The following is a 24017-nucleotide window of genomic DNA, read 5'->3' as shown; positions in this document are numbered from 1 at the left end:
ATTAATATTTTGTTGAATTTGGTCTTCTTCACTGGGAAATAAAATATTCCTTTCAGTTGGGGTTTATTTTGTACTTTGAGATGTTGAAGTCGCCAGACAGATTTCGTCAAAGTATAAAACAATACACAAATAACTATAGTGGGGTCCATGTTATAATGACAGTGGATAAAGATAGAAGAACTTCGTTACCGATCCCCTGCCTCAATTAATTGTATTTCTACATTGTCAAAACCAGATTTGGCATCGTTGCGGAGCTATAAAAGGATAGTAACACCTGCTTTGTTGAATGATAGACAAGGAAAGCAACATCAAAGTTAATCAAATACTGTCATTATAACGTGGACCTCACTATAGAGTTGATTGCAATTTTAGTTGCATAGATTTTGATATTTTTAATAATTCTAATTCATTATGGTGGGGTGCTCGGCACCAAATTGTGCCAATAAAACAGAGAAAGGGTTTCGCTTGTTTAGATTTCCTACAGATGAAAGAAGAAAGGCAATTTGGCTTCAAAATTGCAGACGTGATAAATGGAAGCCAACATCAAATTCCAGACTGTGAAGTGGGTGTAACTTAAACTTAATTTATTCATTCGATTTTAAAGAATGAGAATAAAAGTAATTCATAAAGCATTGTAATGTCATAATTAAATTTTAATAACTTCATTATTCAAGTAATGATGCTTTCGGTTCCCAATTTTAAGGTTATGAATTATTAAACTAACCTAGTTAAAAAGTTTATTCATTTATTCCAATACGGTAAATGAAATATTATTACAGGATGAAAATAATATTTATAATAGAAATAATACTTATTATAATCATACTTGATATTGAAATCTGTGAGAAAACATCTGCAATTAACTGTTCAAGATATCTTAAAAACATCCCATTATTTGTTTAACACTCTAACCGAAACCCCGGTCTGACAGGCCCAAGGGAATTTTTGTTAACCTATATTGGCAACACTGCTTAACGGTCACGCCCCATCCCCCCAATACCTTCCTTCAATCACCTCCCCAACTCGGTGACATATTGTTTGTTCAGTTCCGTTCATTGTCTTGACCTTGACGGGTGAATTGTCAAAAACGTGCCGGTCTGAGAAGCCCAGGGTTTCGGTTAACGTTGTTTGGAGTACGGTTTTCCATATGTTATTTCTAGTATCTTTTAAGATTGGGTTTGGCTATTAATTTTATTTTACCCATTTTTATTGCATTTTTTACACAAAATTATTCAATTTAAGTTCAAAGTTAAAACAGATTTTGTTTATACAGTACAAGCAAGGATTCAAGTATTAGTCTCTTATTCTACAATAACTTCTTATAATGTTCTTGTTTTTTATAATTAAATAAAATTACAGTTTTTATAAAAAGCATTGTTTTTACTATCCTACATTCTTGTGCGTATTCTAGAGCAATATTTATGAACATTACTTAACAAAAACGCTGGAAAATGCATTACTTTACTATGGTGGTCTCACAGGCCCAGGGTTTCGGTTGGCGTTATAAAAATAGGGTTTCGGTAATAGTGTTAATTGGCCATAATGAATAATTACATAACAAATAAATAATATCTGGGAATTTGGAAGCATAGGCAGATGGTAGATTACACTTTTGCTTTATAATAATACAGGTTGATAACCTTTCTATCCTCAGCTGTTTAATTCTAATTTTATTCTATCCAGGACCACTTTGAAGAAAATCAGTGGGAGCTCCATCGAGCAGATGAGTGGAGAAAGTTGAAGCCAAATGCTATTCCAACTTTATTTAATGTTCCGAATCCACCAAAAAAGCTTATATCAACAAGGCGGTCAACTTACAAGGTAAGTGAAAATAAGTTAACCTATAGATTTTTTTAATTTGATTGATTTTCTTTCTGAGGGTTATGCCCACATGATCTCTTAGGCTTGTGCGAGGGTGATGACTGACGCGCTATCACGTTCTCCAATGAATTATCACTTTCTCCACTCTGATAATCCTTCAACTTTAAGCCTGATAAGCTTAATAAAGTTAGTTTGTGTAACTATGGTTTTCAATGCTCATTGATGAAAAGTTTATAAACTTTCAAGAGCTGTATCTCAATACATTTTAGGCCTACAATAACCATCTTGGCATGGATAGTGACTATCTTTAGCTGTTATACAGAGTATCTCAAAAGTACCAACCCCAGTACCACCACGGTATTCTCCAAGCAAAAACGAACAAAAAATCTCATTTGCAAAACATCTCATTCTTCTTAAATCTTTTGTAATCTGCCGAGTGTACATCCCCTAAAGAGGGTTCTGCCCCTTAAATTTTTCAGGTTGGCAGTCCTTGAACCTCTGAGTGAGTGATCTGGCAATTGATGGATTGGACTGTTAATGAATTTAATTAGTAATTTCAGATCCTTCAATAAATTAGTCTCTGAATATCAAATAAATTATGATTATTGTTTAACGATGTTTATATAAACACATAAAAAAGATTGGAATAAAACTTTTTTTGAAAATAATATAGTCTGCAAATGGTGAGAATAGAATATGGGGGCCATGCTATATAGACAAGTTTAGCATTGCATGAAACAATTCAAGAATAAATTGAGTTCCAGTGGCTAAGGAGCTGAAATTATTTTGCGTGGTTTTTGTGTGTGTGATATTTCCGGTATCAGCGTTTTTCACTGTGCGCAAAACATGTCCATATATAACATGGTCTTTAGACAGCAGCAGCAGCAACTCAGAGCAAACAAGCTGTCACATAGTTGTACAAAAATGACTCATCATGAAACTTCTTATTCATGAGTGTGACTCTCTCCATAAAAACCCTGTAATATTAAATTCTGTATGATACAATATTTTTCAGGACACAACCCCTAGTGAGATAGCTGGAGGTGCTACAATCACAGAAAATGAAACTGCTAATCTTGGTGTAGGGAAAGGCACAGCATTATCTCATGAGGCAAGTATAAAACAAACATATAAAACTGCTCTTTGAATTGAATTTATTGCCAAAAATCACATACAAATACTTGTACAATACAATCACTAAAGTATGCAATTTACAATTACCTACAAATAGACATTTATTGTCACTTGCACAACAATAATTATCAATGTAATATTCGGCACTGCCAACATAAGAGTCCTTGTGTGTTGGCAGTGAGATGCAGACCACTTATTCTGCTTCAATTCTAGTCAAGTAAGAAGAGATATAATAATTAAATTAAAAAGAGCTAAAGAAAGTATTACACCAATATACAAAAGTCTCAAAGGCTCAGAAAAAAAATTAAAAACTTGAGAATAGTACATAATAATATATGACAAAGTAGTATCCAGTTAACCACTGTGACGTCTTGAGGCCATCATGAAGTGAATCTTTCACACAGGGAATACATAAAACAATACAATAAAAAAATCCTGTAAGATGATGTGGGAACATTTACAATACCTGGTTCAAGAACGTGAAAATGGAAAAACCATTGCTCAATGTTTTTAGTAACAATGCTTGTTGGATACAATATTATACTTTATACAACTAGTTTGAAGAATATGTTATGCTCAATCCAATAATCTATGCTTTTGCTTAAATTACGTGTCATTTGTTTATCTATAAAATCGTTTGGAATTTTATTTATAATGTAGCTGCAATAATATGTAAATTGATGCCTGCATATGGTTAGCTTAATGAATTCTTTGTTAAATCTATTGTTAGGACGTGTGTTATGGGGTGTAATGTGTGCAGGAAAATTATATTTATTCTTATTGATATGGAGTATTATATTTTTCATATAATTCTGTCTTATTGTAGGGACCTTAAATTCAAGAAAAATTTCCCTACTAGGATAGAGTCGAGGTCTTCCTAATGCTGCTCTTATAATATGTTTTTGTAAGATAAATAATTTCTTCTATTACCATATAATTAAAAATGTCAGCTTTTAATTCGAGGAAAATTAATCTTCTTCTACATCTAATAAACAATTTTATTTTCATTATACAGAGTTTTTCACGAGGAATGTCCAATACTTCTCAGGCTGATTCCCAACCCAACACCCAGTAGTAAAAAAGTTCCATGGGACATATCCAAATTTCAAAAACATACAGAAGAACTTTTTTCATTATATACCTACTATTTGTGATATTTTTTAATTAATAAACTAACAGTATAATACAATATCATAACTAGATTATTAATAAAATTTATTTATCATAGGTTTATTAATCGAAGTCATGTATTGAAGTGTTAATTTACTATAGTCTAAACTTCTATCATTATATATGATTCTATCATTCTATCATTTGATAATGACCTTGAGAGGTTTGTGAATGAAAGTACTACATAATTTCGCTCCTGGCTTTTGGAAGATTTTGTGTTATAAATAGTCACGGATAAGTACAAATTTTGTGTTTATTTCATTATTAATTGTTTCTTGATCACGTTTTATCATTTTGTTTTAGATTTTAATTCTTAATTCTATTTTAATAAGCCAAACACCGTTTAGAGGTTAGTTTGAGGTTAGGTTTTTGAGATTTAAAAATAAACATAGATAGTTTACTTGACTAAAATTATAACCAAATTAAAATCCTATCATTTATAAATCAATTATTATTATTGCAAGTAATATAATTTCTTAGATAGGAAGATGAGCTCAAGTAGAACACCGAAGGTTAATAATAGAAATGTAAACATAGCGGGAGTACTTACGCGTTCCCAAAACCAAAATTCAAAAACGCCAAAACCAAAAACCCCAGTTCTTCAAACTACTTTAGCCGAAAAAGTTGCTCAACTACAAAGTAGCCACACTAATTTAAAAAACTAATTAGAAGTAACTCTAAAAACGTCTGAGGAAGAAAGGTTAGGGATGATAGAAGAAATTAAATCTTTGGAACTGATTATAAAATTACAAAATGAAGACCATAAAAAAGAAATACTAAATCTAAAAAATCAATGTAGTCTAATGTCGGAGGAAATAAAGAAACTAAAATCTAAATTTGATAATACTAAATGTATGATAGAACCTCCGTCCAAATGCAAAAAAATAGAATCTAACCTAAATGATGGGAAATGCTCTGAAAATGGTCGAAATAAAACGTACAGTGAGGTTTTGAAGACAGCAACCAAAAATATAGCTGAGGGAAATAAAGATAGGAAAGGGAGAGTTCTGCTACTGACGTCCAGTCATGGATGTGATTGCAGTGATCTCCTTGATAAAAGATTGAAAAATAAATTTGATGTCCAATGTTTTTTCAAGCCAAGTGCATCAATTAATGCAGTTGTAGAGTCAGCTAGGGAACAAACTAAAGACTTTGATGAAAATGACTATCTAATTGTACTGGGTGGCTCAAATAATATAAATGAACCTAACTTGAATCATCTTCCTCAAGTAACAGAAAAAATCAAGTAAATTGTGCCACTCAGCAAAAAAACAAACTTAATAATAAGTACTATTCCTAATAGGTTTGATAGGCCAGAATTAAATGAAGCAATCAATTCGACAAACAAATCAATCCATAATACAATCAACAGCCTAAAAAATAAGAATTCTAAACAACTGGGAATTTGTTTTCTAATGAAAGGCTGAAAAGACATAACTTCACTAATCATGGGTTGCATCTAAATCGATCTGGCAAAGTAATCTTTTGTAATAGATTGGCAGAGCTGATTGAAAGCCGTTTGCAATCCTCTGGTTTAAAAACAGTCAAAAAAACAAATAACGATTTTTTAGTAAATTGGCTCAAAACAGGGAAAGGGAAATAGCTACAAATGCTAGAGATAGAGTAGCACAAGATGGTAAGGTTTTTAGTATTTATCATCAAAATATTCAGTATCTTCACAACAAAATTGACAGATTAGAAGTATTTCTTAAACAGGAGGATCCTGACATTGTTATTTTCACAGAGCATGGCTTAAAAATAAAGGAAATAAATCAAGTTAGGATTCCAGGCTATTCACTGAGATCAGAATTTTGTAGAATAGCTCATAGAAGTGGTGGTGTATGTATATTCACTAGCAATGCTAAACATACCCAAACTTATGAACTGGATTTTGTTAAGAGATTTTCTGTTGAGATGGATTTAGAGGTGACGGGACTAAGGTTAAAAATTGATGATCGATTTGAGGTAGTAGTGTTAGGTATCTATAGGTCACCAAATGGAGACTGGCAAAAATTTTGTGAGCTGCTCCATACACTTTTGGAAATTACAACCGCTCATTTCACAAATGTTATAGTAGTAGGAGATTTCAATACCGATTTTGCCAGGCAGGATAAAATGACAGAGGATATTAGAGATATTATTAATATGAATAATTTAGAAATTAAGGTCCACGAATATACAAGAGTAACTCGAACTTCACAGACAATTATTGATAATATCCTCACAAATATAGAAGGCTGTAATGTCAGGTTAGGTAGCTCAGATCTATCAGATCATAACTATCAAATTTTAGATGTTAAGTTGCAGGGCCAGAATCCAAGCAGAAAAAATTTTTGTGAAAGAAATTCAGCAATATGAGCTAGGAATATAAATTGTTTGAAGCAGGAACTGCTTCAAGAAAATTGGAGTAGTGTTTATAACAGTTGTAACCTAAATTACAAATATAAGCAATTCATTGATACTCTAAGATTTCACATTAGTGTATGCTGTCCGATAAAAAAAGTCAAAGTAAAAAGTAAATTAAACAAAGTAGATGAATGGATAACTGAAGATATCCTTACTCAAAGAAATATTGTTAGGGAAGCTTATGAGGAATTTAAATTAGTGAGGGATGTTCCGAGTGAGGTCAAATACAAATGTCTAAAGAAAAACTATGCAAAGGAAGTGAGGAAAGCTAAGTGTAAGAAAACAGCTGAATATTAACAACTAGTACCAATTTTAACTCTGCTGTTTGGGAGGTAATTAATAGAAATAGGAGAGCAGCTCAAAAGGATACAGTTACTAATGTCCCTAGGATAATCGATGAACATGGAAATTATATGGATGATAGTATAGACATTTGTAACTTTTTCAATAAATATTATCAACAGGTTGCATATAATCTCCAAAAGTCACTGAACACTAATACTTATAATACAACTACATTAAATGCTGAGCCAATTGAAAAGGTATTTAAATTTCATCCATTATCAAGAGATGAGTTGTCAAGAATAATAAAAAATTTGAATAACAAAAAAACAGTAGGATTGGATGGGGTCTCAAGCAAAATTTTAAAAGAATGTGAAAATGAATTACTGGACCCTTTATTGCATCTCCTTAATACTTCACTAGAGCAGGGTATTTTCCCTGATGATCTGAAACAAGGAAAAATTTTGCCAATTTTCAAGAGCAGTGATTCTGAAAGATTTGAAAATTATAGACCCATTAGTATTCTAAATGTAATAAGTAAAATTTTTGAAAGAGTAGTTTTAAATAGGTTATTGATGCACCTGGAAGAAATTAATTTCATATGTGATGAACAGCATGGGTTCCAGAAAGGGAAATCTACTAAGACTGCAATAGTATCCCTTGTTGAAAGACTAATAGATATAATAGATTCAGGTGAGAAGGCAGCCGCAATATTTCTTGATTTATCCAAAGCTTTTGATTGTGTGAACCATAGAATATTATTGGAAATACTAAAAACTGTAGGTGTGAATGGTATAGAACTAAAATGGTTTGAATCATATCTCATAGGTAGAAACCAGTGTGTTGAGCTTACCAAGGTGGATGGGAATGAAATAGTAAAAATTAAATCTCAAAAACTGGAGGTCCAGGCTGGAGTACCTCAAGGCTCAATTCTGGGTCCCTTACTGTTTCTGTTGTATGTGAACCAATTACCAAAAGAGTTAAAAGATCACAGAGCTCTGTTGTTTGCTGATGACACATCGCTTATCTTTAACAATTATATTTTAATGCTTTTGATAATAAATTATTTTCTTTTTCAGTGAAGCCTATATTTGTAAGGTTCTTCACTTTATCATATGATTTATATTCTTCAATTTCATTGTAGTAGTTATTATCAGTATTTTTCTTTTGTTTTTGGATCAACAAATTAATTTTCTTTGTTTGTGTGAGTTTTTTCTTTTCAATGATAGGCTTAATCCACATTTCAATATTTATTTTGAATTCATCTATTGATTCGGCATTATTATTTATTAGATAGTCTAGAAATAAATGCTTTTACTGGAGTACAGTCAATTGTCCAATTCTTGAAGCAAAGGCAATTAACAATAAATAGTAAGAAATGTCAATTCCTACAATTCAAAAGTAAATATAATTCAGTAGAGGATAGAGAAATAAATGTATCTCTTTCCTGTATAGGGCTACTTGTAATATAAATATAAAGAAAATAATTAAGACTTGAAAATGGCATAATTGACCGAAACATGTCGTGATAAAATATTTTTAAAAAAAGGGTACTGAGATTTTTAATTATTTTCTTTATATTTAGAAATAAATGTGTTTGTAGAGGAAAATGAATTAGACCAAGAAGAGAAAGTAGCATTCTTGGGAATTTTATTGGACAGGAAATTAACATGGCATCCTTACATTGAGAGGATATGTAATAAGATATCATCTGGGGTATTTGTCCTGCGGCAGCTTGCTAGGCTGAATGATAAAAAACCACTGTTAACTGCTTACCATGGACTTATACTATCTCATATTAGGTATGCTATTTTAGTATGGGGTAATTCATCTCAACAAAATATGGACAGAGTGTTTAAGATTCAAAAGAAGGCACTCAGATGTATAGAGAAAGTGAATAGGTTAGACTCTTGTAGGCCTTATTTAAAAAGCTTGGTCTATTAACTGTGCCATCTTTGTATGTATATGAAGTTGTAATGCATGTGAAAACGAGTGGTGTGATCCAGAATTCAGATGTTCATGAGTATAATACGCGAAACAGAGCAGATTATCATATAATGGGTCACAATAGTAGGTTATTTGAACAAAAACCAGATTATATTGGTAGGAAATTTTATAACAAGCTCCCTCAAATCTTGAAAAGTAATGATGATTTGAAGATTTTCAAAAAACAAATGAAAAAATATTTAGTTGATAAAGCTTTTTATAGTGTACAAGAATTCCTTTCAAACCTAAACTAGGTTGAACTACTTAGTGTTAGAATTATTATGTAATAACATGACTTGTCTTATACTCCATGACTGGAGTCTTTAGGACGTAATCTAAAAAAAAAAAAAAATTTCCTTGTCATTTACACTTATTATCAACAATTTATCTCAATAGATTATTAACATAATTTCACGTCAGGAATCAAAACTTTTATTCACGTTCACACAAAAACTTATTATTCAAAACAATTATTTTCCAATAGTTTTTTCTCAAATATTTTTTGTCTCCATAGCAACTTGAACTTTTTATCAGCAACTTGAACTTCGTTTCTTCTTCTTACTATAGTCTGTCCAGACTGCCATGAGCGCTGAAAGATTAAGCCGACCCTCGCTCCCCCACGCGCAGGCACGAGGGCGCGACAGTCGAGACCGACGACATTCGTAGGCCTCGACTGTCGGGAGTGTACGAAAATTAGAGTGGCCTCAACTGTCGCCTAACGCAGGCGACATTTGAGGCCACTTTTTCAGGAGTCCTCTCCCGTCGTAGGTCTCGACTGGTCGGGGCTGTACAAAAATTAGAGTGGCCTCAACTGTCGCCTAACGCAGGCGACATTTGAGGCCTCTTTTTCAGGAGTCCTCTACCGTCGCTGGCCTCGAATGTCGCTGGTCTCGACTGTCGGGCCTGTACAAAAATTAGAGACTCGCTTGCAGCAGGCGACAGTTGAGGACACATCCTACTGCAAAAACAGTTGATTTGTAGAATAATATCCTACATCTATCATGAACTGAGAATTTGACATCAAAGTATCAAAAAGGTATTTACGAGATTGAAAATTTCGTTTTTTATGATGAAGAAACTAAGGTTTATTTACAGTTGTAAAGTTGCAATACTTATTCATAATATGGAAGGAATAATGGGATATTATTCAATTGCTGGTAAATCCATACAAATTAAATGATAATATTCTTTTGGTGCTACCATTCTGGAGAGCCTAGCGCAGACGACAGTTGAGGCCTCTTTTTCAGGAGTCCTCTACGGTCGCAGGTTTCGACTGTCGGGGCTTTACAAAAATTAGAGTGGCTTCAACTGTCGCCTAACGCAGGCGACATTTGAGGCCACTTTTTCAGGAGTCCTCTACCGTCGCTGGCCTCGAATGTCGCCGGTCTCTACCGTCGCTGGTCTCGACTGTCGCAGGACTCTTCTGTCGTTTGCCTCGTTTGACATCGACCCGCAGGCACACACGCCCGGCCTACCTGCGCCATTATTATTATTATTATTATTATTATTATTATTATTAGCGTATGGCTTTGAATGGTGGGGAGACCCAAGGGTAGTTCCACCTCGCCGTATATAGTCCAAAGTTCCCTAATGGGAAACCGGACACTAAGGTTATAGTCAGCACAATACTTTAAATTTACCTGCGCCATTGATATACTATGTATACTACGTAGTATACAGGTAGGCAGACCGTCCCTTTACTCACACACACAAAAGGAGACTGCGCTTGTGTGTCTGAGTAGTAGGAGGGTCGGCCTAATCCTTCAGAGCTCATGCCTGTTTGGACAGAGTATAATTATATTTCTATCACACTTTATTAACTTGTGAACCACTACATCTTGAATGATATAGTCTACATGAATATTCATTTTTTGTTTCAGGCATTTCCTGCTGGGGAGGAGGAGCAAATAAAGCAGCTCAAGAATGAAGTTGCTTCACTGAAGGAGTCCAGGAGTTCACTAATGGTCCAGATGGTCCAAGATTTAAATAGTTCAAAACTATTTTTTCAAGATATGCTTATTATAGTATTAGTGGTGTGAGTTGTGATATGGATTATCAAACCATGTTATTGAGAGAAATTTGTAGATAGCTAAACGTTCTCCCTCTAGTTTCGTCTCTGCGCGGTCATCACTCTCTCAGCTCACCTGTTCAAAAGTCCAATTTTGTGGCCTGAGTGATGACTCCGCTATTTATTTATTTATTGGATAGAGCATACAATAGACTATTATTTTATGTAGACTACTAATAATATGAACCTATGTGAGCGGGGTGTTTGAATTGTTACAGAAGAAAGGTATTTCTTAAGTTGTGTAGGTAATAATCTATTGCATTGTCAGGATTTGCTTGAAAATATATTAAAAAAAAAAAAAAAGTATAATACTTGTGTATTGTATAATGAAATTCAATGATAGTTTGCTTACACATTACATGTATCGTCTTACATGTTTCTTGTAAATGTGTTTCAAGAATGGAAAGTATCTTAATACTTAAAATATAACAATTCATATAGATAATATAAAATATATAACTATACAGGGTGATTCATAATTATGGTGAAATATTTTAATACGTGATAGTAGAGGTAAAAATAAGAAAAAAAGTTCATATAAACATATATCCATAAACGCTTCATTAGCGAGCTATACAGGGTGAAAGATTTCGCCTGGAATTCAGTTCCTCTGGTGAAATACACCGATGCTGAATTGTTTGGGGACTAGTTTTTTAAAAACTTATGCTGGATTCATATGGAAAAATATCTGAAAAATTGAATAAAACTAGTCTGGAAGCTGTAGTGTGAGTAGTTTTTGAGAAAAAAGTTGAAATATGCAAAAAAATCCAATTAGAAAAACACAGACTTCTACGTTTGATGTCCAATAACTTTCTTTAATAACCAGTGAACAAATCATTTTTCGCAATAAAAATTGTAGAGAATTTAATTCTGAAAAGAATTATGTAAGCTGTGTAAACTAAATTTAAATAAAAGTCGAATAAAATGTATTCTTATGTAGTACATTACACCACAAAAATTTGCTGTTTTATGAGGAGAGAACTAATAACTCATAAGTTGTAGCTGATTGCAAATAGAAGTATAAGTATAATGTCATTTAGATATGCTACTTTCATATAAAAAAAACTTTTCATAAAAAACCGAATATTCTATTTGCAATCAGCTACAACTTATGGTCTAAATCGTGTGGGGTAGGTGTGAGGAATTTCGGGTAGAATGTTATATCTATTTTTTTTAGAAAGAGCAGTAGAGATTTTATGTAAAGTTGTCTAATATTTAAAACAGGAAATTCAGTAAATAATTCAATTGTTGGGTAGTGCTGTTCCTTTTTCAAAACTGTTTTAATTATTTGTCTTTGCGACACCGCAAGCGGCTCCAAGAGAGTAGCGTGCAGACCCCCCCACACAAGAATGCCATACTGGATGATTGACTGGACGTAAGCGAAGTATACAGTCTTACAGTGCGCCTCACTCAAAACATGGCCTAGCTGGGAGAATGCATACAATAACCTTCTAAGTCTCTGCTTCACAAACTGGATATGCGGACCCCAACTCAAACCACTATCAACTATAATACCTAAGTACTTGTATTTATTTACTCTTTCTAGTTTTGAGCAATTACAGACAGTTGATGTTGGATCTCTGCACGAATGAAGTATTAAGTCTCTTGGCTCTGGATCTTGCTGGTTACGGGTTGTGATGGGCATGTATTTGGTCTTATCTATATTAACGGTTAAGGAGTTATGGTCGAACCAGCTCTTTATTCTGGCCAAATCAGAAGTAGCATTTTTGAATACATCGTCCCACTGTTTTCCTGATGATACTACAGCTGTATCATCAGCAAATAGAAAGATTTTACTATTAATGTCAAGCAATGGGAGATTGTTAATATAGATTAGGAAGAGAATTGGCCCAAGGGTACTTCCCTGCACAACGCCATAATCAACCTTTTCCAAACCACTTCCACTGTCATTGATCTGGACATATTGTGTCCTGTTCTGTAGGAAGCTCTTAAACCATTGTAAAGCAGTCTGCTTGATCCCAACCATTTCAAGTTTGAACAATAGCTTCTGCCTATCAACAGAATCAAAGGCTTTAGCAAGATCAAGATAAGTTATCATTAATTTGCTTCTTATTTTTACTTTATCAGCTACAGTATATGTTTTGATAGGTCGAATAAAGCTTTCAGAAGAGTTCTTAGATTTTTGGAAACCATACTGTGATGTGGATAGAATATTATTTTGGTCCAAGTACTGCATCAACTGGGTCTTTACACATTTTTCAAGAATCTTAGAAATAATAGGCAGAAGAGAAATGGGACGGTAGTTGGTGTAATCATTTTTTGAACCTGACTTATAGATGGGTATTACCTTTGAGATTTTGAGCATGTCCGGAAATTTACCTGTCTGAATACTTGAGTTAATTAGGTGAAGAATAGGATCAATTAGGGTATGAATATTGTCCTTGATTACTCTTGCTGGAATACGATCATGGCCTGGGGCGCTATTACCTCTCATGCTACCGATCACCTGCATGAGATCTTCTCGCGTGACAAGTCGAAACTCGAACACAGAACCAACAGCATGATCGGAATCGCTTATTTCTGGCTTGCCAAGGGGAGTTAAAGAATCAGCCAAGCGCTTTCCCACAGAGGCAAAGAACTCATTGAAATTATTGCTAACCTCGGTTGCAGTGATTTGAGCAGGAGCCCGACCATCCCGCGCGAACACATTGACAGGAAATGCACGCACCCTGGCAGGCCTCCCCGAGACCTCATTCACAGTTGACCAGAATTTCTTAGGATTATTTGAGACTTCAATTATTTTATTCTTATAGTAATTATATTTTGTTTGTTTAATAAGAGAGTGTAGCCTATTTCTGTATTGAATAGATTCATTTTAAATACTAGATTCATTTATCATAATCTTAGAATATAGATTCATTTTTAATTAATAAATAAAATGATTATTCATATTTAAGCTGTACTAAAAATGAATCACCTGCCCACTCTATCCCAGTCCCCGATTAACCCCCCAAACCCCGACCCCAATTGCAGAAGAAGAAACATAGAAAAAACTCGGCGAGACACATTCACACAACACACACACACACACACACACACACACACACACACACACACACACACACACACCACACACACACACATGAAGCCTCAATAGGATTATTTTGAATAAAAAAAAATATTTAAAATATTTTTTAAGATTGTTAATAACAATTATTATTTTTAAGACTAAACTGAATTCATCTAGATTACAATCTAGAATCTGTACTCCGAAGTGATCAATCTCTCACAGCACTCATCTCTTCCATACTCGAAATCCACCTTTTGACAGCTATTTTAAATGAAGATATCGTATAGTTGGCGAAATCCGCTGGAGCTATTGGAAGATGTTTCACCAAAACGTGAGCTATATAGTAGGAGTTGGTAATAAATATAGTTCTATTTACTCTAGGCATTTGAATATTATACTGTACTGCTCTCCTAGTTGCATGACTATGTGTAATGGTATTGAATATGCTAGCATGATTCTTGAATATGTACGATGCCAAGGTTCTAACATATATTGTCTGACATCAAGCACCTTCATATCCTCAAACACTGCGTTGGATGGGTAATCTCGACGCCTTCCAAGTGCAGATTTTATTATAAGTTTCTGGGTGGTGAATAGTGGGTTCAAAATAGATCTGTATCCTCCTCCATAAGCTAGAATTCCCCCTTCAATAATGGACTGTACGAACGCATAGTAGATTGTTTGGAGTTCATTCCTATTCAGATATTCTCTGAGTTGCCGAAAAACATTTTTCTCAGTCTACTGTTCAGATAAGCAACATGTGCAGTCCAATTAAGTCTGTTGTCCAGAATGACACCCAAATACTTGTAAGAGTTCACCCTTCCAACCGATGCACAGGCACAAGAGTCATTTTCAATGTTCCCACATGTATGGAGTTTGATTCCTTCAACTGATGTGTCACTTGAGTCCCGAAGGGAAATCGGCATTATCTTTGTCTTGCTAACATTTAGTGTTAGAACATTATGGTCAAACCATGACTTCAAAGTGGCTAAATCACATTTTGCCCTATGCAGTACAGTTTCCCAATCAAATCCCCTAACAAGGACAGCAGCATCATCCGCAAAAAGGTAGATCCTACTATTTAAGTTCACTTTTGCAAGGTTATTTACATAGATTAAAAACAATAATGGACCCAAGGTGCTACCCTGGATAACTCCATATTCTACCTCTTTTAACTGACTGTTTACTCCATTTATGACAGTTAACTGCTTGCGGTTACTAAAGTAGGAATTGAACCAATCAAGTGGAACTCCATTTATCCCCATAAGTTCCATCTTTTTAAGCAATTTTCCTCTATCAACGGAATCAAATGCCTTAGCCAAGTCCAAGAATATTAGAGCACTCTTTTCATTGTTACCTATAGCCAAATTCAGGTCTCTAGTTATAGAAAAGAGGGCATCTGAGATATTTTTTGATTTTCTGAACCCATATTGGGAGTTAGTTAGTAATTCATTACTTTCAATGTATCTTGTTAATTGATCTTTTACTATTTTTTCAAGGATTTTGGAAAATATGCTAAGCAGGCTGATTGGACGAAAGTTTGAACTCTCTCTAATATCTCCTGACTTGAACAATGGACTACTTTTGCTATTTTGAAAGCATCAGGAAATATACCAGAGGTAATGCTTAAGTTGACAATATGTAGAAGCGGAGCAGATAAACTGTCAAAGTTAGACTTCAGAGTATCGGAAGAGATACAATCATAGCCAGGAGCCGAGCCGCCGCGCAGGGAGTTAACATAGTTGCGCAATTCAGTATTATCTATAGTGCGAAGGTTGAATCTACTGTGCACTGCATAGTCTGAGTCATTGACAACCGGTGGGCCAACAGGGTTAATTTTGCTAGCTAGACTACTTCCCACGTTGGAAAAATAATTATTGAATTCATCTGCAACCTGTTTTCTTTTGTCTTCTAAATATGTCTTACCTGATGTATACTGGTCCAGTGGAAAAGGGTCTTTGTTTTTTCTCTTACCTGAAATTTCATTTACTGTTTGCCAAAAAAGTTTAGGGTTATTTTTTGAGACAAAAATTTTAGATTTGTAGTATTGGATCTTAGTTCTCTTTATTAACGAATTCAAGTGATTTCTGTAAGTAATGTAGTAATTTTTGAGTTGTTGATTGAAGGGTTGATTTCTGAGCTGTTTACATATTTTATCCCGTTCTCTAATAGAGCGTAATAAACCGTCTGTCATCCAGGGCTTTAATTTTACCTTTCTGTTACTACTTTTTCTGTTTTTGTAGGATTTACATATGAATTCATCTAGTGTGGAGAAAAACAAATTGCATGATGAATTTATGTCTTGAGAACTAGTAACATTACTCCAATCACACTTGCTGATTAACTCATGAAGAGTTTTTTTGTCAATATATTTATCTTCTTTTTTTGATGAATTGATTCTTGGGAATGAAATTTCTAATACAATACTGAAATGGTCGGTTACATCAGTCATGACTACCGCTGTTTTTAGACTATCACAGGTCTCGTGTCTGACAAAGATATGGTCTATGCATGACTTACTGTTTCCTTGTACCCTCGTATATTTATCAATGCCGCTCATGAAACCATTTTCATACAACATATCAAGATATCTTTCTGTTTTATTATCTGCTTGTAGTATATTGGCATTAATGTCACCCATCAGAATACAGAAGCTATTTATATTGAAAGAGTTATAATAGTTATGCAATGCTTCGGTGAATTCATCCAGATCACTGTCGTGAGTACGATAAACCGAAAGAAGTTTATATTTTTTCCCTGGAATGATATATCTATACTTAAACCATACACGTGGGCCAGCTCCATCTGTCTACATTCATTCACACTCACTCCCTCCCTCACATACACAAGCACTCCATCATTTCTGTTTCTCCATCCGCTTGTTTTGAAAACCCTGTAACCCTCTAATTGAATACCCGCCGTATCATCCCCCAACCAAGTTTCTCCCAGCATTATCACATCCCATATTACGTTACTTCCTTGTAGATAAGCTATGAAGCTATCGAAGTTTTTATTGAAGCTTCTGATATTCAAGTATATGAACTTTAGGAAATGTTCACCATTGGAAAAAACGTTATTCACCTCAAAAGCTTCAATACTTTTACATTCAATATGTCTATATTCATCCAAGTGAATGTCCCTGAATGTCATAGAAGAATATATTAAGAATAAACTAGTTAGGGAAGAACACGAAGAAAGAATTTATGGTGATAAGAAAGATAATTGGAACCCGACCGATAACGGCTCAACGACCAATGCGACCGTTGAAGAAAAGAAAAAAAACCCTACCTCGCTCAGCCCTCTCAAGAAATAATATAATAAAGACCTACAAACCCCAACCAAAAATGCATAGAAAAAGAATGTAAATATGAAGTAATAAATAAGAGACATATCTATTGATCATGAGTTAAGGAATTGTAAACAAAATTGAATAAATAAAATAGATAAACCGCATAAATTGATTACATGAACAAACCCACCGGCAGTGATAATTAATAATGTACTCAGAATAAGAGAGAAAAATGAGAGATATTGATTTATATAATTATTAGGTACTCAATAATAGTTTTCCAATATCGCATAAGCGAAGCTCATAACAACAATCATTCTCTTCACAAGAAGTGAAATGTACTTTTTATAGGCTTCTATGTACAATTAGAATAGATACAATTTATCACATCATGTTTGTTGAGTGACCACCTATCATCAAACATTAGATATTGATAAAAATTTATCGCTAGTTTCTCTTCCAATTATATAATATTTCATCTCATTCAAACGTCATGGAAAGTGAAAAAACTTAACTTTTATTTATCATTAATTGTACTGAATAGAGTTTCAATACTAATAAATTTGAATAAATGAATAAAGAAATATGAGACAACAAAATAAACCAAACAATCAAGAGCCAAAAAAGAATAGTTCGTCTGAAGAGTATGTCTATATACATTTCAGAATAAATTTCTAAAGACCAGTCTAGCAATAAGAAATGGAAAAATAACTCGAAACAATATTGGTCTATCAAGAGCTGCAAAGTGATATCATTCATTTTTAAAAATAGAAATCAGCGTTTGTTCTTTTCATGAGATAATTCTCCTAATTCTTGCTTGTAACAAGATAATTATTGCGATAAGGCATCAGCTGCAACACTATATTTTATTAAGAAGCAATTATTGCGAGTGATTGAAACTTATATTACCGTATGATTCTGCCAGTAGATATTTGATTTCAGCAATTCAAGACTATTAATACGGTAGTACTTACAATATTAATTTATATAACAATCCCTAATTTCAATTTATCAAGCAAGTAGAAAAACAACTAATTTAAAATAATTATTGCCTTCTTCAAAATTCTATTTCCCATACTAAAGAGATTTACCAATCCTTAACTAAATATTTATAACATATTTACAAGTGTAAATTGGCTTTTACAAGTATCATTCAATTCAGTATTGAATGTAAACTCTTCTCGATGGGATATCTCTAAATTAATGTGACTAATAAGTTATTATTATTCTATATGTAAATTTAAGCCAATTTATGTAATTGGCTTTTACAAGTATCATTCAATTCAGTATTGAATGTAAACTCTTCTCGATGGGTTTCTCTAAATTAATGTGCTAATAAGTTATTAAAAAAGCCTTTATTAAAGACTAAATATGTCTAATGAAATTTGCAATTCCAGGTATATACCACACTATAATTATAATTATAATTATATAATATAATTATTACTGTACCATTTTATATATATTTATATATGTAAAATTACTACATATTTACGAATACAATTTTGATAGGGAACGGTGGGGATTGGGGCTTATTTCTTTCCTTCATTTAATTTTTTATCATTTTTGTAGTTATTAGTAAATGAGTAAAAAATAATAAGTTGATAAGTTAATAAGTATATATTGTACAAGAGTACCAATAAGATACTACCTTGGACTCATTTTCGCACACAGGCAGCATGCCTATGCGAAAATTTTATTTCCTATTCATATTAATTTGTATTTAATTTAAGACTCTTTTCAGTGTACCTTATTCATTGTCAAGTGTATGATTATTTTGTACAGCTGGAATTTTTATTATGTTTCTTTGAAATAAAATCTTTTTTGAATTGAATTTTTGAATTTTTTAGAGTTGCATTAAAAGTTTGTCTATTTAATCTTTTTTTCAAGTTATCCCGGTGCCTGATTGATTGAACTAAACCCAAGCTAATCCAGGGCTTCAATTTACAATTTTTTGCTGTCACTTTAATTAGTTTTGTGTTCACTTCTATTGTTTTCTGGAGTGTATCTGTGAAGAGACGAGTTGCCACACTCACGTCCCTTTCATCAAGGATAGAGCTCCAATTTTGTGAAGAAATATCATTATTAATACCATGCCAGTCAATCTTGGAAAAATATTCGTTGTTATTTTGTGAAGATATTTTTGTAGAATTTTTTGCTAGATTCATGTATATAGCATAGTGGTCAGTCACAGAGGTTTGGACTACAGTGGTTGAAACATCAAATGAGTGAGGAAGTTTAACAAAATAATGGTCGATGCAAGTTCCACTAACTGGCCTGGTAATTTTATCTATACAGCCGTTAATCCTGCATCGTTCAGTACATCATGTATTGCTCCTCTATAGATCCTGTAGCAACATTAAGAATGTCACAGTTAATGTCCCCTGCTAGAATTTGAATTTTCCTATTGCTTCCTGATGTGGTTCTGAAATGGGTGTCAAGAGCATTTAAAAATTGATATATATTGGAGTTTGGGCTTCTATAAACTGCAAGAAGTTCACAGGGAGACCCCTCCCAGTCGAATTCAATTGATAGACAGGTGGCCACACCACCCAGCTGAAGCTCCCTGCAAGACACTGAAGCTCATTATTTATGTACACTACAACACCATCGCATTGATTTAGACTTTTGTAGGATCTAAGGAGCCTATACCCCTCAATATCCAGCAGGTCACTATCGTCATTCAGCATGCCTCGGTCAAAATAATACAGCCAAAACGATGCTTTAGACTCTCTAAAACTATTAAAAATTCATCTATGTTTTTTGTAACTTCTTATGTTCATGTGAATTACTGAGAAATCCGTCTTGTCCCTATTTCCGGAAGAAGTTAAAATAGGAAATTTTAAAGAAAAATCATTAATATCCGTGCACTCAGTGCACTCAATTGGTGAAGCATCAATTGGCTCCATCAGATCACTCATTGTTCTATACTGTAAATACAATGAGACAAGCCATGCCGCCTGCCGGGCACAAAAGAATACAAGTACCGTAAATAAATAAATGAATAATAAACAAACTAAAACAAAAATTGGAAAAATACGTTTAGCGGGAAACAATTTCGTGCTTAATTCTAATTGATAAATATAACTAGTCACGATCATCTCAATGACTAGCCAAACTAGAAAATGAATTAGAAGCATGAATAATTGTATATAATATCATTTCCCTAATTATATTTAATTTTGCGATTGTGTGGACCATTTTCATCTTTGTGAAATAAGAAATTAGATTTTAATTATTACTATTAGTGGCCCATAAATGTTCACATTACTCTTACTATAAATCAAGAGAACAATGTTTTTTATGTGTTAGTTTATTCAATAAGTAAATTCTGTTTCATAATCATCCTGTCAATCATTAGTTGTTCTAAAAACGATGTTTGTGCATACAGTGGGAACTGAATATTCTGTTAAGAAAGAAGATCCCGATAAGAAAAGACAATCTAGACTATTTAGTAATGTTTAGACATGACACAGCCAATGATGTGTAATCTAATATTTAAATTATAGCCTATCTTTATGTAATCTAATTATATCTAAATATCTATTTATATCTTAAGTACTAGCCTATCTTTATAATTATATCTTATATTATAAGATTTAATTCTTATGTATAAAAGAATACATAAAGAATAGAGCTAATTATGTAAATTAAAAATCTAGAATTTAAAAAAGTATAAATATAGGTATTGATATGAAAGAACTAGCAAGATAGTAGAAGTGCTTATTCTACTATGAATTGAATATCAAGGTTTACACCACTTACTGAGGTCTAAATGATACGAGTACTGTAATTATAATAGTACCGTTTTCATTTGAAAATTAATATATGAAGTTTATAGTAATAACTAACTATCTATCATTAAATTTATTACAGAATTAAAATTTATAGTGGAGTAAAAGAATATCTACTAAACTATTGATTTGGATTATTGAGTTACTGATATGAATGTAGGTATAGAGAGACAACGGGATGGAAGTGTAACAGGCTACTGTAATCTTATCGCCGATTATTATTATTATTATTATTGTATTCTTCAAACTGTACCGGTAACATGCCCTTCTCTTGTTTTCGAGTAAATAATTCTACTGTGATCTTGCAGACTGCTTCAATCTCAAACAACTAGATAATCAAGATCTATGATAATACTAAGAACTGCTATGCACTGTAAATGGGGCTTGGTTCAACTTATAATTTCAGGTGCAGTAGCTACAAACAGTGTACACAGAAGGCTAATGATAATTTATGAAACAACAAATTATTCTGTATATATTTAGATAAATTGAATTAAAATGAAATAGTATTATTCCCATTATGTCGAAAACATTAATCAAATACTAAAAAATTGTTTTATTAAGAGGTTAAATACAGTACGGTAGGCTAATCAACTTTGTTGTCAGTACGGTACGGTATATCCATTTTGATGTTTATGTTTAGCTTACATAGAATAATATTTGATTGAATAAATTGACAAAACTTGAAGATTTTGCTATAGCCTACTTTGAGTGTTTATTCTACAACCTTTATTAATTTCCTTTTCTTCTCTCATTTTTACTCTTACATGAGCTGTTTTGTGAGCATTATTATATTGATTTGTTTTTCATGAGTCAAAGACACTGGATATGGTACTGTCCAGGTACTGTCCCAAAGATTTATTACTATACGTTGAAAGCATTTTCTATTTTACTAATTGATGATTATCTCAAAACAATATTACCTTAATAATTGACAATTATAATGTGACCTTACAAACTGTAGGCTACCATACCTATTATAACATTATATAAGGTAGCTAATATAGGTAAGTGTTGAAGATGAGCAGTAATTTGGTTTATAATATTATCACTAGTTTATAGGATTACTTACAAATTCATGAACTCTATAATAAATAATTATATTGTCTTCAAAAAATACCGATCCTAGTGGCTTAGAAGACTCACTAACTATTAAGCTTCGTTTACACCAAAGTTATTAACAAAATGTTTATAACTTATTCCTTATAGATTCTATTAGATTGAACATAACTTATCATACACCTGATGATCATATGTGTTTGTCAATTTCCGTTGAATTTAATAGAATCCAGAAGGATTAAGTTATTAACATTTTGTTAATAACTTTGGTGTAAACGCGGCTTTACAATACACTTGTAACAGCGAGTCTTCTAAGCTTGTGCAAGCTACAGTAGTATTATAGCCTAGGCCTATAACTTTTTCTCATCCAAAATCGGACTGATATGAATAATTTACTGGCCTACTGTGGTATTGGTAATTTTTACATCTAATAATAATCCATGCAGTAGTGAGTAGACTATTAATTATGATTGATAGAAACTTTTTTCTGAAGACTGTGCCTTTCGAAAACTAATAATGTTGAGGCACAGAGTTGAAGGACTACAGCTGGACTAGTTTTGTACGGTATCGGGTTTTGTTTTATTAAATACAAATAATTTAATTTGGTTCTGAACAATACGTTCATTTTTTGAATGTATCCTTGTTGGAAAAATATTCTCATCAATCTATGAGCCACTTCAGTTCTTCAGTGATGTCAATGTAATTCTGTCCAAAACCATACAACATAGCGTATACGGATATAATTTGAATTTGGCTCCTTCTTCTGTAACTCAAAATGGCGACTGCGCGTACCTGGTATTTATAGTTTCCTAGACCAATTGGCACGACTTATCAAGCCAAATAAAGAGCGAGAAGGCTTCAACCTTCCCCGTCACCTTTGGAAGGGATTAAACAGGGCATGGTGTATGTGGGGACAGTCTGCATAAATGGGGGATCATTCCATCACCTGAATGTGACTGTGGAGCTCCAAAACAAACTTTGAAACATATTACCGAGGTCTGTCCTGTTAGGTTATATCCCCATGCTATTGAGGATTTTGTAAATGCTGCACCAGCATCTCTTGAATGGCTGGCTGATTTGGACTTAGCTTTATAAATGTCTAGTTTTATTTTTTAATATTATGTTATTAAAACTACTGGTTCTCTACATGTGCATAGTTTTATATTTTGTGTTTTTTAATTTAATGACAATAAATTATTATAATTGAGCACATAATTCATATTTGAGAGGTAAATATGTCAAAATGCCATACGCTATATATATATATATATATTATATATATATATATATAATATATATATATATATATATATATAATATATATATATATATATATATATATATATATATATATATAGGTAGTTTCAAGTGGCTCTGTAGATGGACTGCAATACTAAATCATGAAACAATCTCAAACTGGTCCACAAGTCCACTGGTCTCATCATCTCTCAGTAAGTAAGAGGGTAGTTGATGAGTTTCTCATGTACCAGCCTACAAAACTTCCCATTAAGTTGACTTGTTAGGTCAACCTCTATCCATAGCCCGCATACCAGCCAAATCTGGTTATTTGCATTTTCCATGAATAAAACATCATGGACCTTGTATTGTAGCAATACGTCTCATATTATACCGTAACTGTAGTTATAGCACAACACTTGTTAGGTCAACCTCGACCATAGACCAAATATCAGCCAAATCTGGTTATTTGCATTTTCCATGAATAAAATATCATGGATTTTTGAAAAAAAAAATTGTTGAAAATTAAAATCGCTCAAAGTCTCAGGAATTATATTACTTGACAACAGCAACAAAAATATGTTTTCCTACAGTTACCTTGAAAAGTGGCCATTCCTGTACTGATTACAGAACGCAAAGAATCACTTTTCCGCTCTAGTGCGGGAAAATTTTTTCTGCACTCCAGATTTGCAACATGGCAACGCAAAATAGTTAGTAGGTTATATGGAGCACCAGTGCAGC

At 33.0% G+C, this 24017-nt stretch overlaps 1 protein-coding gene across 3 annotated transcripts; it reads left to right on the top strand.

The window, feature by feature from the left end:
- The first annotated feature begins 249 nt into the window (after positions 1 to 249).
- Positions 250 to 11404, top strand: LOC111048219. Of its 3 annotated transcripts, none has more exons than XM_039442929.1 (4): positions 250 to 562; positions 1684 to 1821; positions 2837 to 2932; positions 3971 to 4432. In XM_039442929.1, exons 1-4 carry the CDS (start codon positions 485 to 487, stop codon positions 4028 to 4030), a joined length of 372 nt encoding a protein of 123 aa, XP_039298863.1. In that variant the 5' UTR covers positions 250 to 484; the 3' UTR covers positions 4031 to 4432. The 3 variants fall into 3 exon arrangements, with proteins under 3 accessions (XP_039298863.1, XP_039298862.1, XP_039298860.1); XM_039442928.1 differs by lacking the exon at positions 3971 to 4432 and adding an exon at positions 10680 to 11404 and having other exon boundaries at positions 260 to 617; XM_039442926.1 differs by lacking the exon at positions 3971 to 4432 and adding an exon at positions 10680 to 11404 and having other exon boundaries at positions 262 to 562.
- The last annotated feature ends 12613 nt before the right edge of the window (positions 11405 to 24017 follow it).

Source organism: Nilaparvata lugens, chromosome X (genome assembly GCF_014356525.2).
Source record: "Nilaparvata lugens isolate BPH chromosome X, ASM1435652v1, whole genome shotgun sequence".
NCBI lineage: Eukaryota > Metazoa > Arthropoda > Insecta > Hemiptera > Delphacidae > Nilaparvata > Nilaparvata lugens.
Note: the sequence above shows the minus strand (reverse complement) of the source record. Positions and strands in the feature narration are given on the sequence as shown.

Excerpts from the sequence above, each read along its gene's own strand:
- LOC111048219 (XM_039442926.1), top strand. The coding sequence starts at position 485 with ATGAAAGAAGAAAGGCAATTTGGCTTCAAAATTGCAGACGTGATAAAT. Across the intron at positions 1,822-2,836 it reads CAAGGCGGTCAACTTACAAG|GACACAACCCCTAGTGAGAT; the intron begins GTAAGTGAAAAT and ends AATATTTTTCAG. Across the intron at positions 2,933-10,679 it reads GCACAGCATTATCTCATGAG|GCATTTCCTGCTGGGGAGGA; the intron begins GCAAGTATAAAA and ends TTTTTGTTTCAG.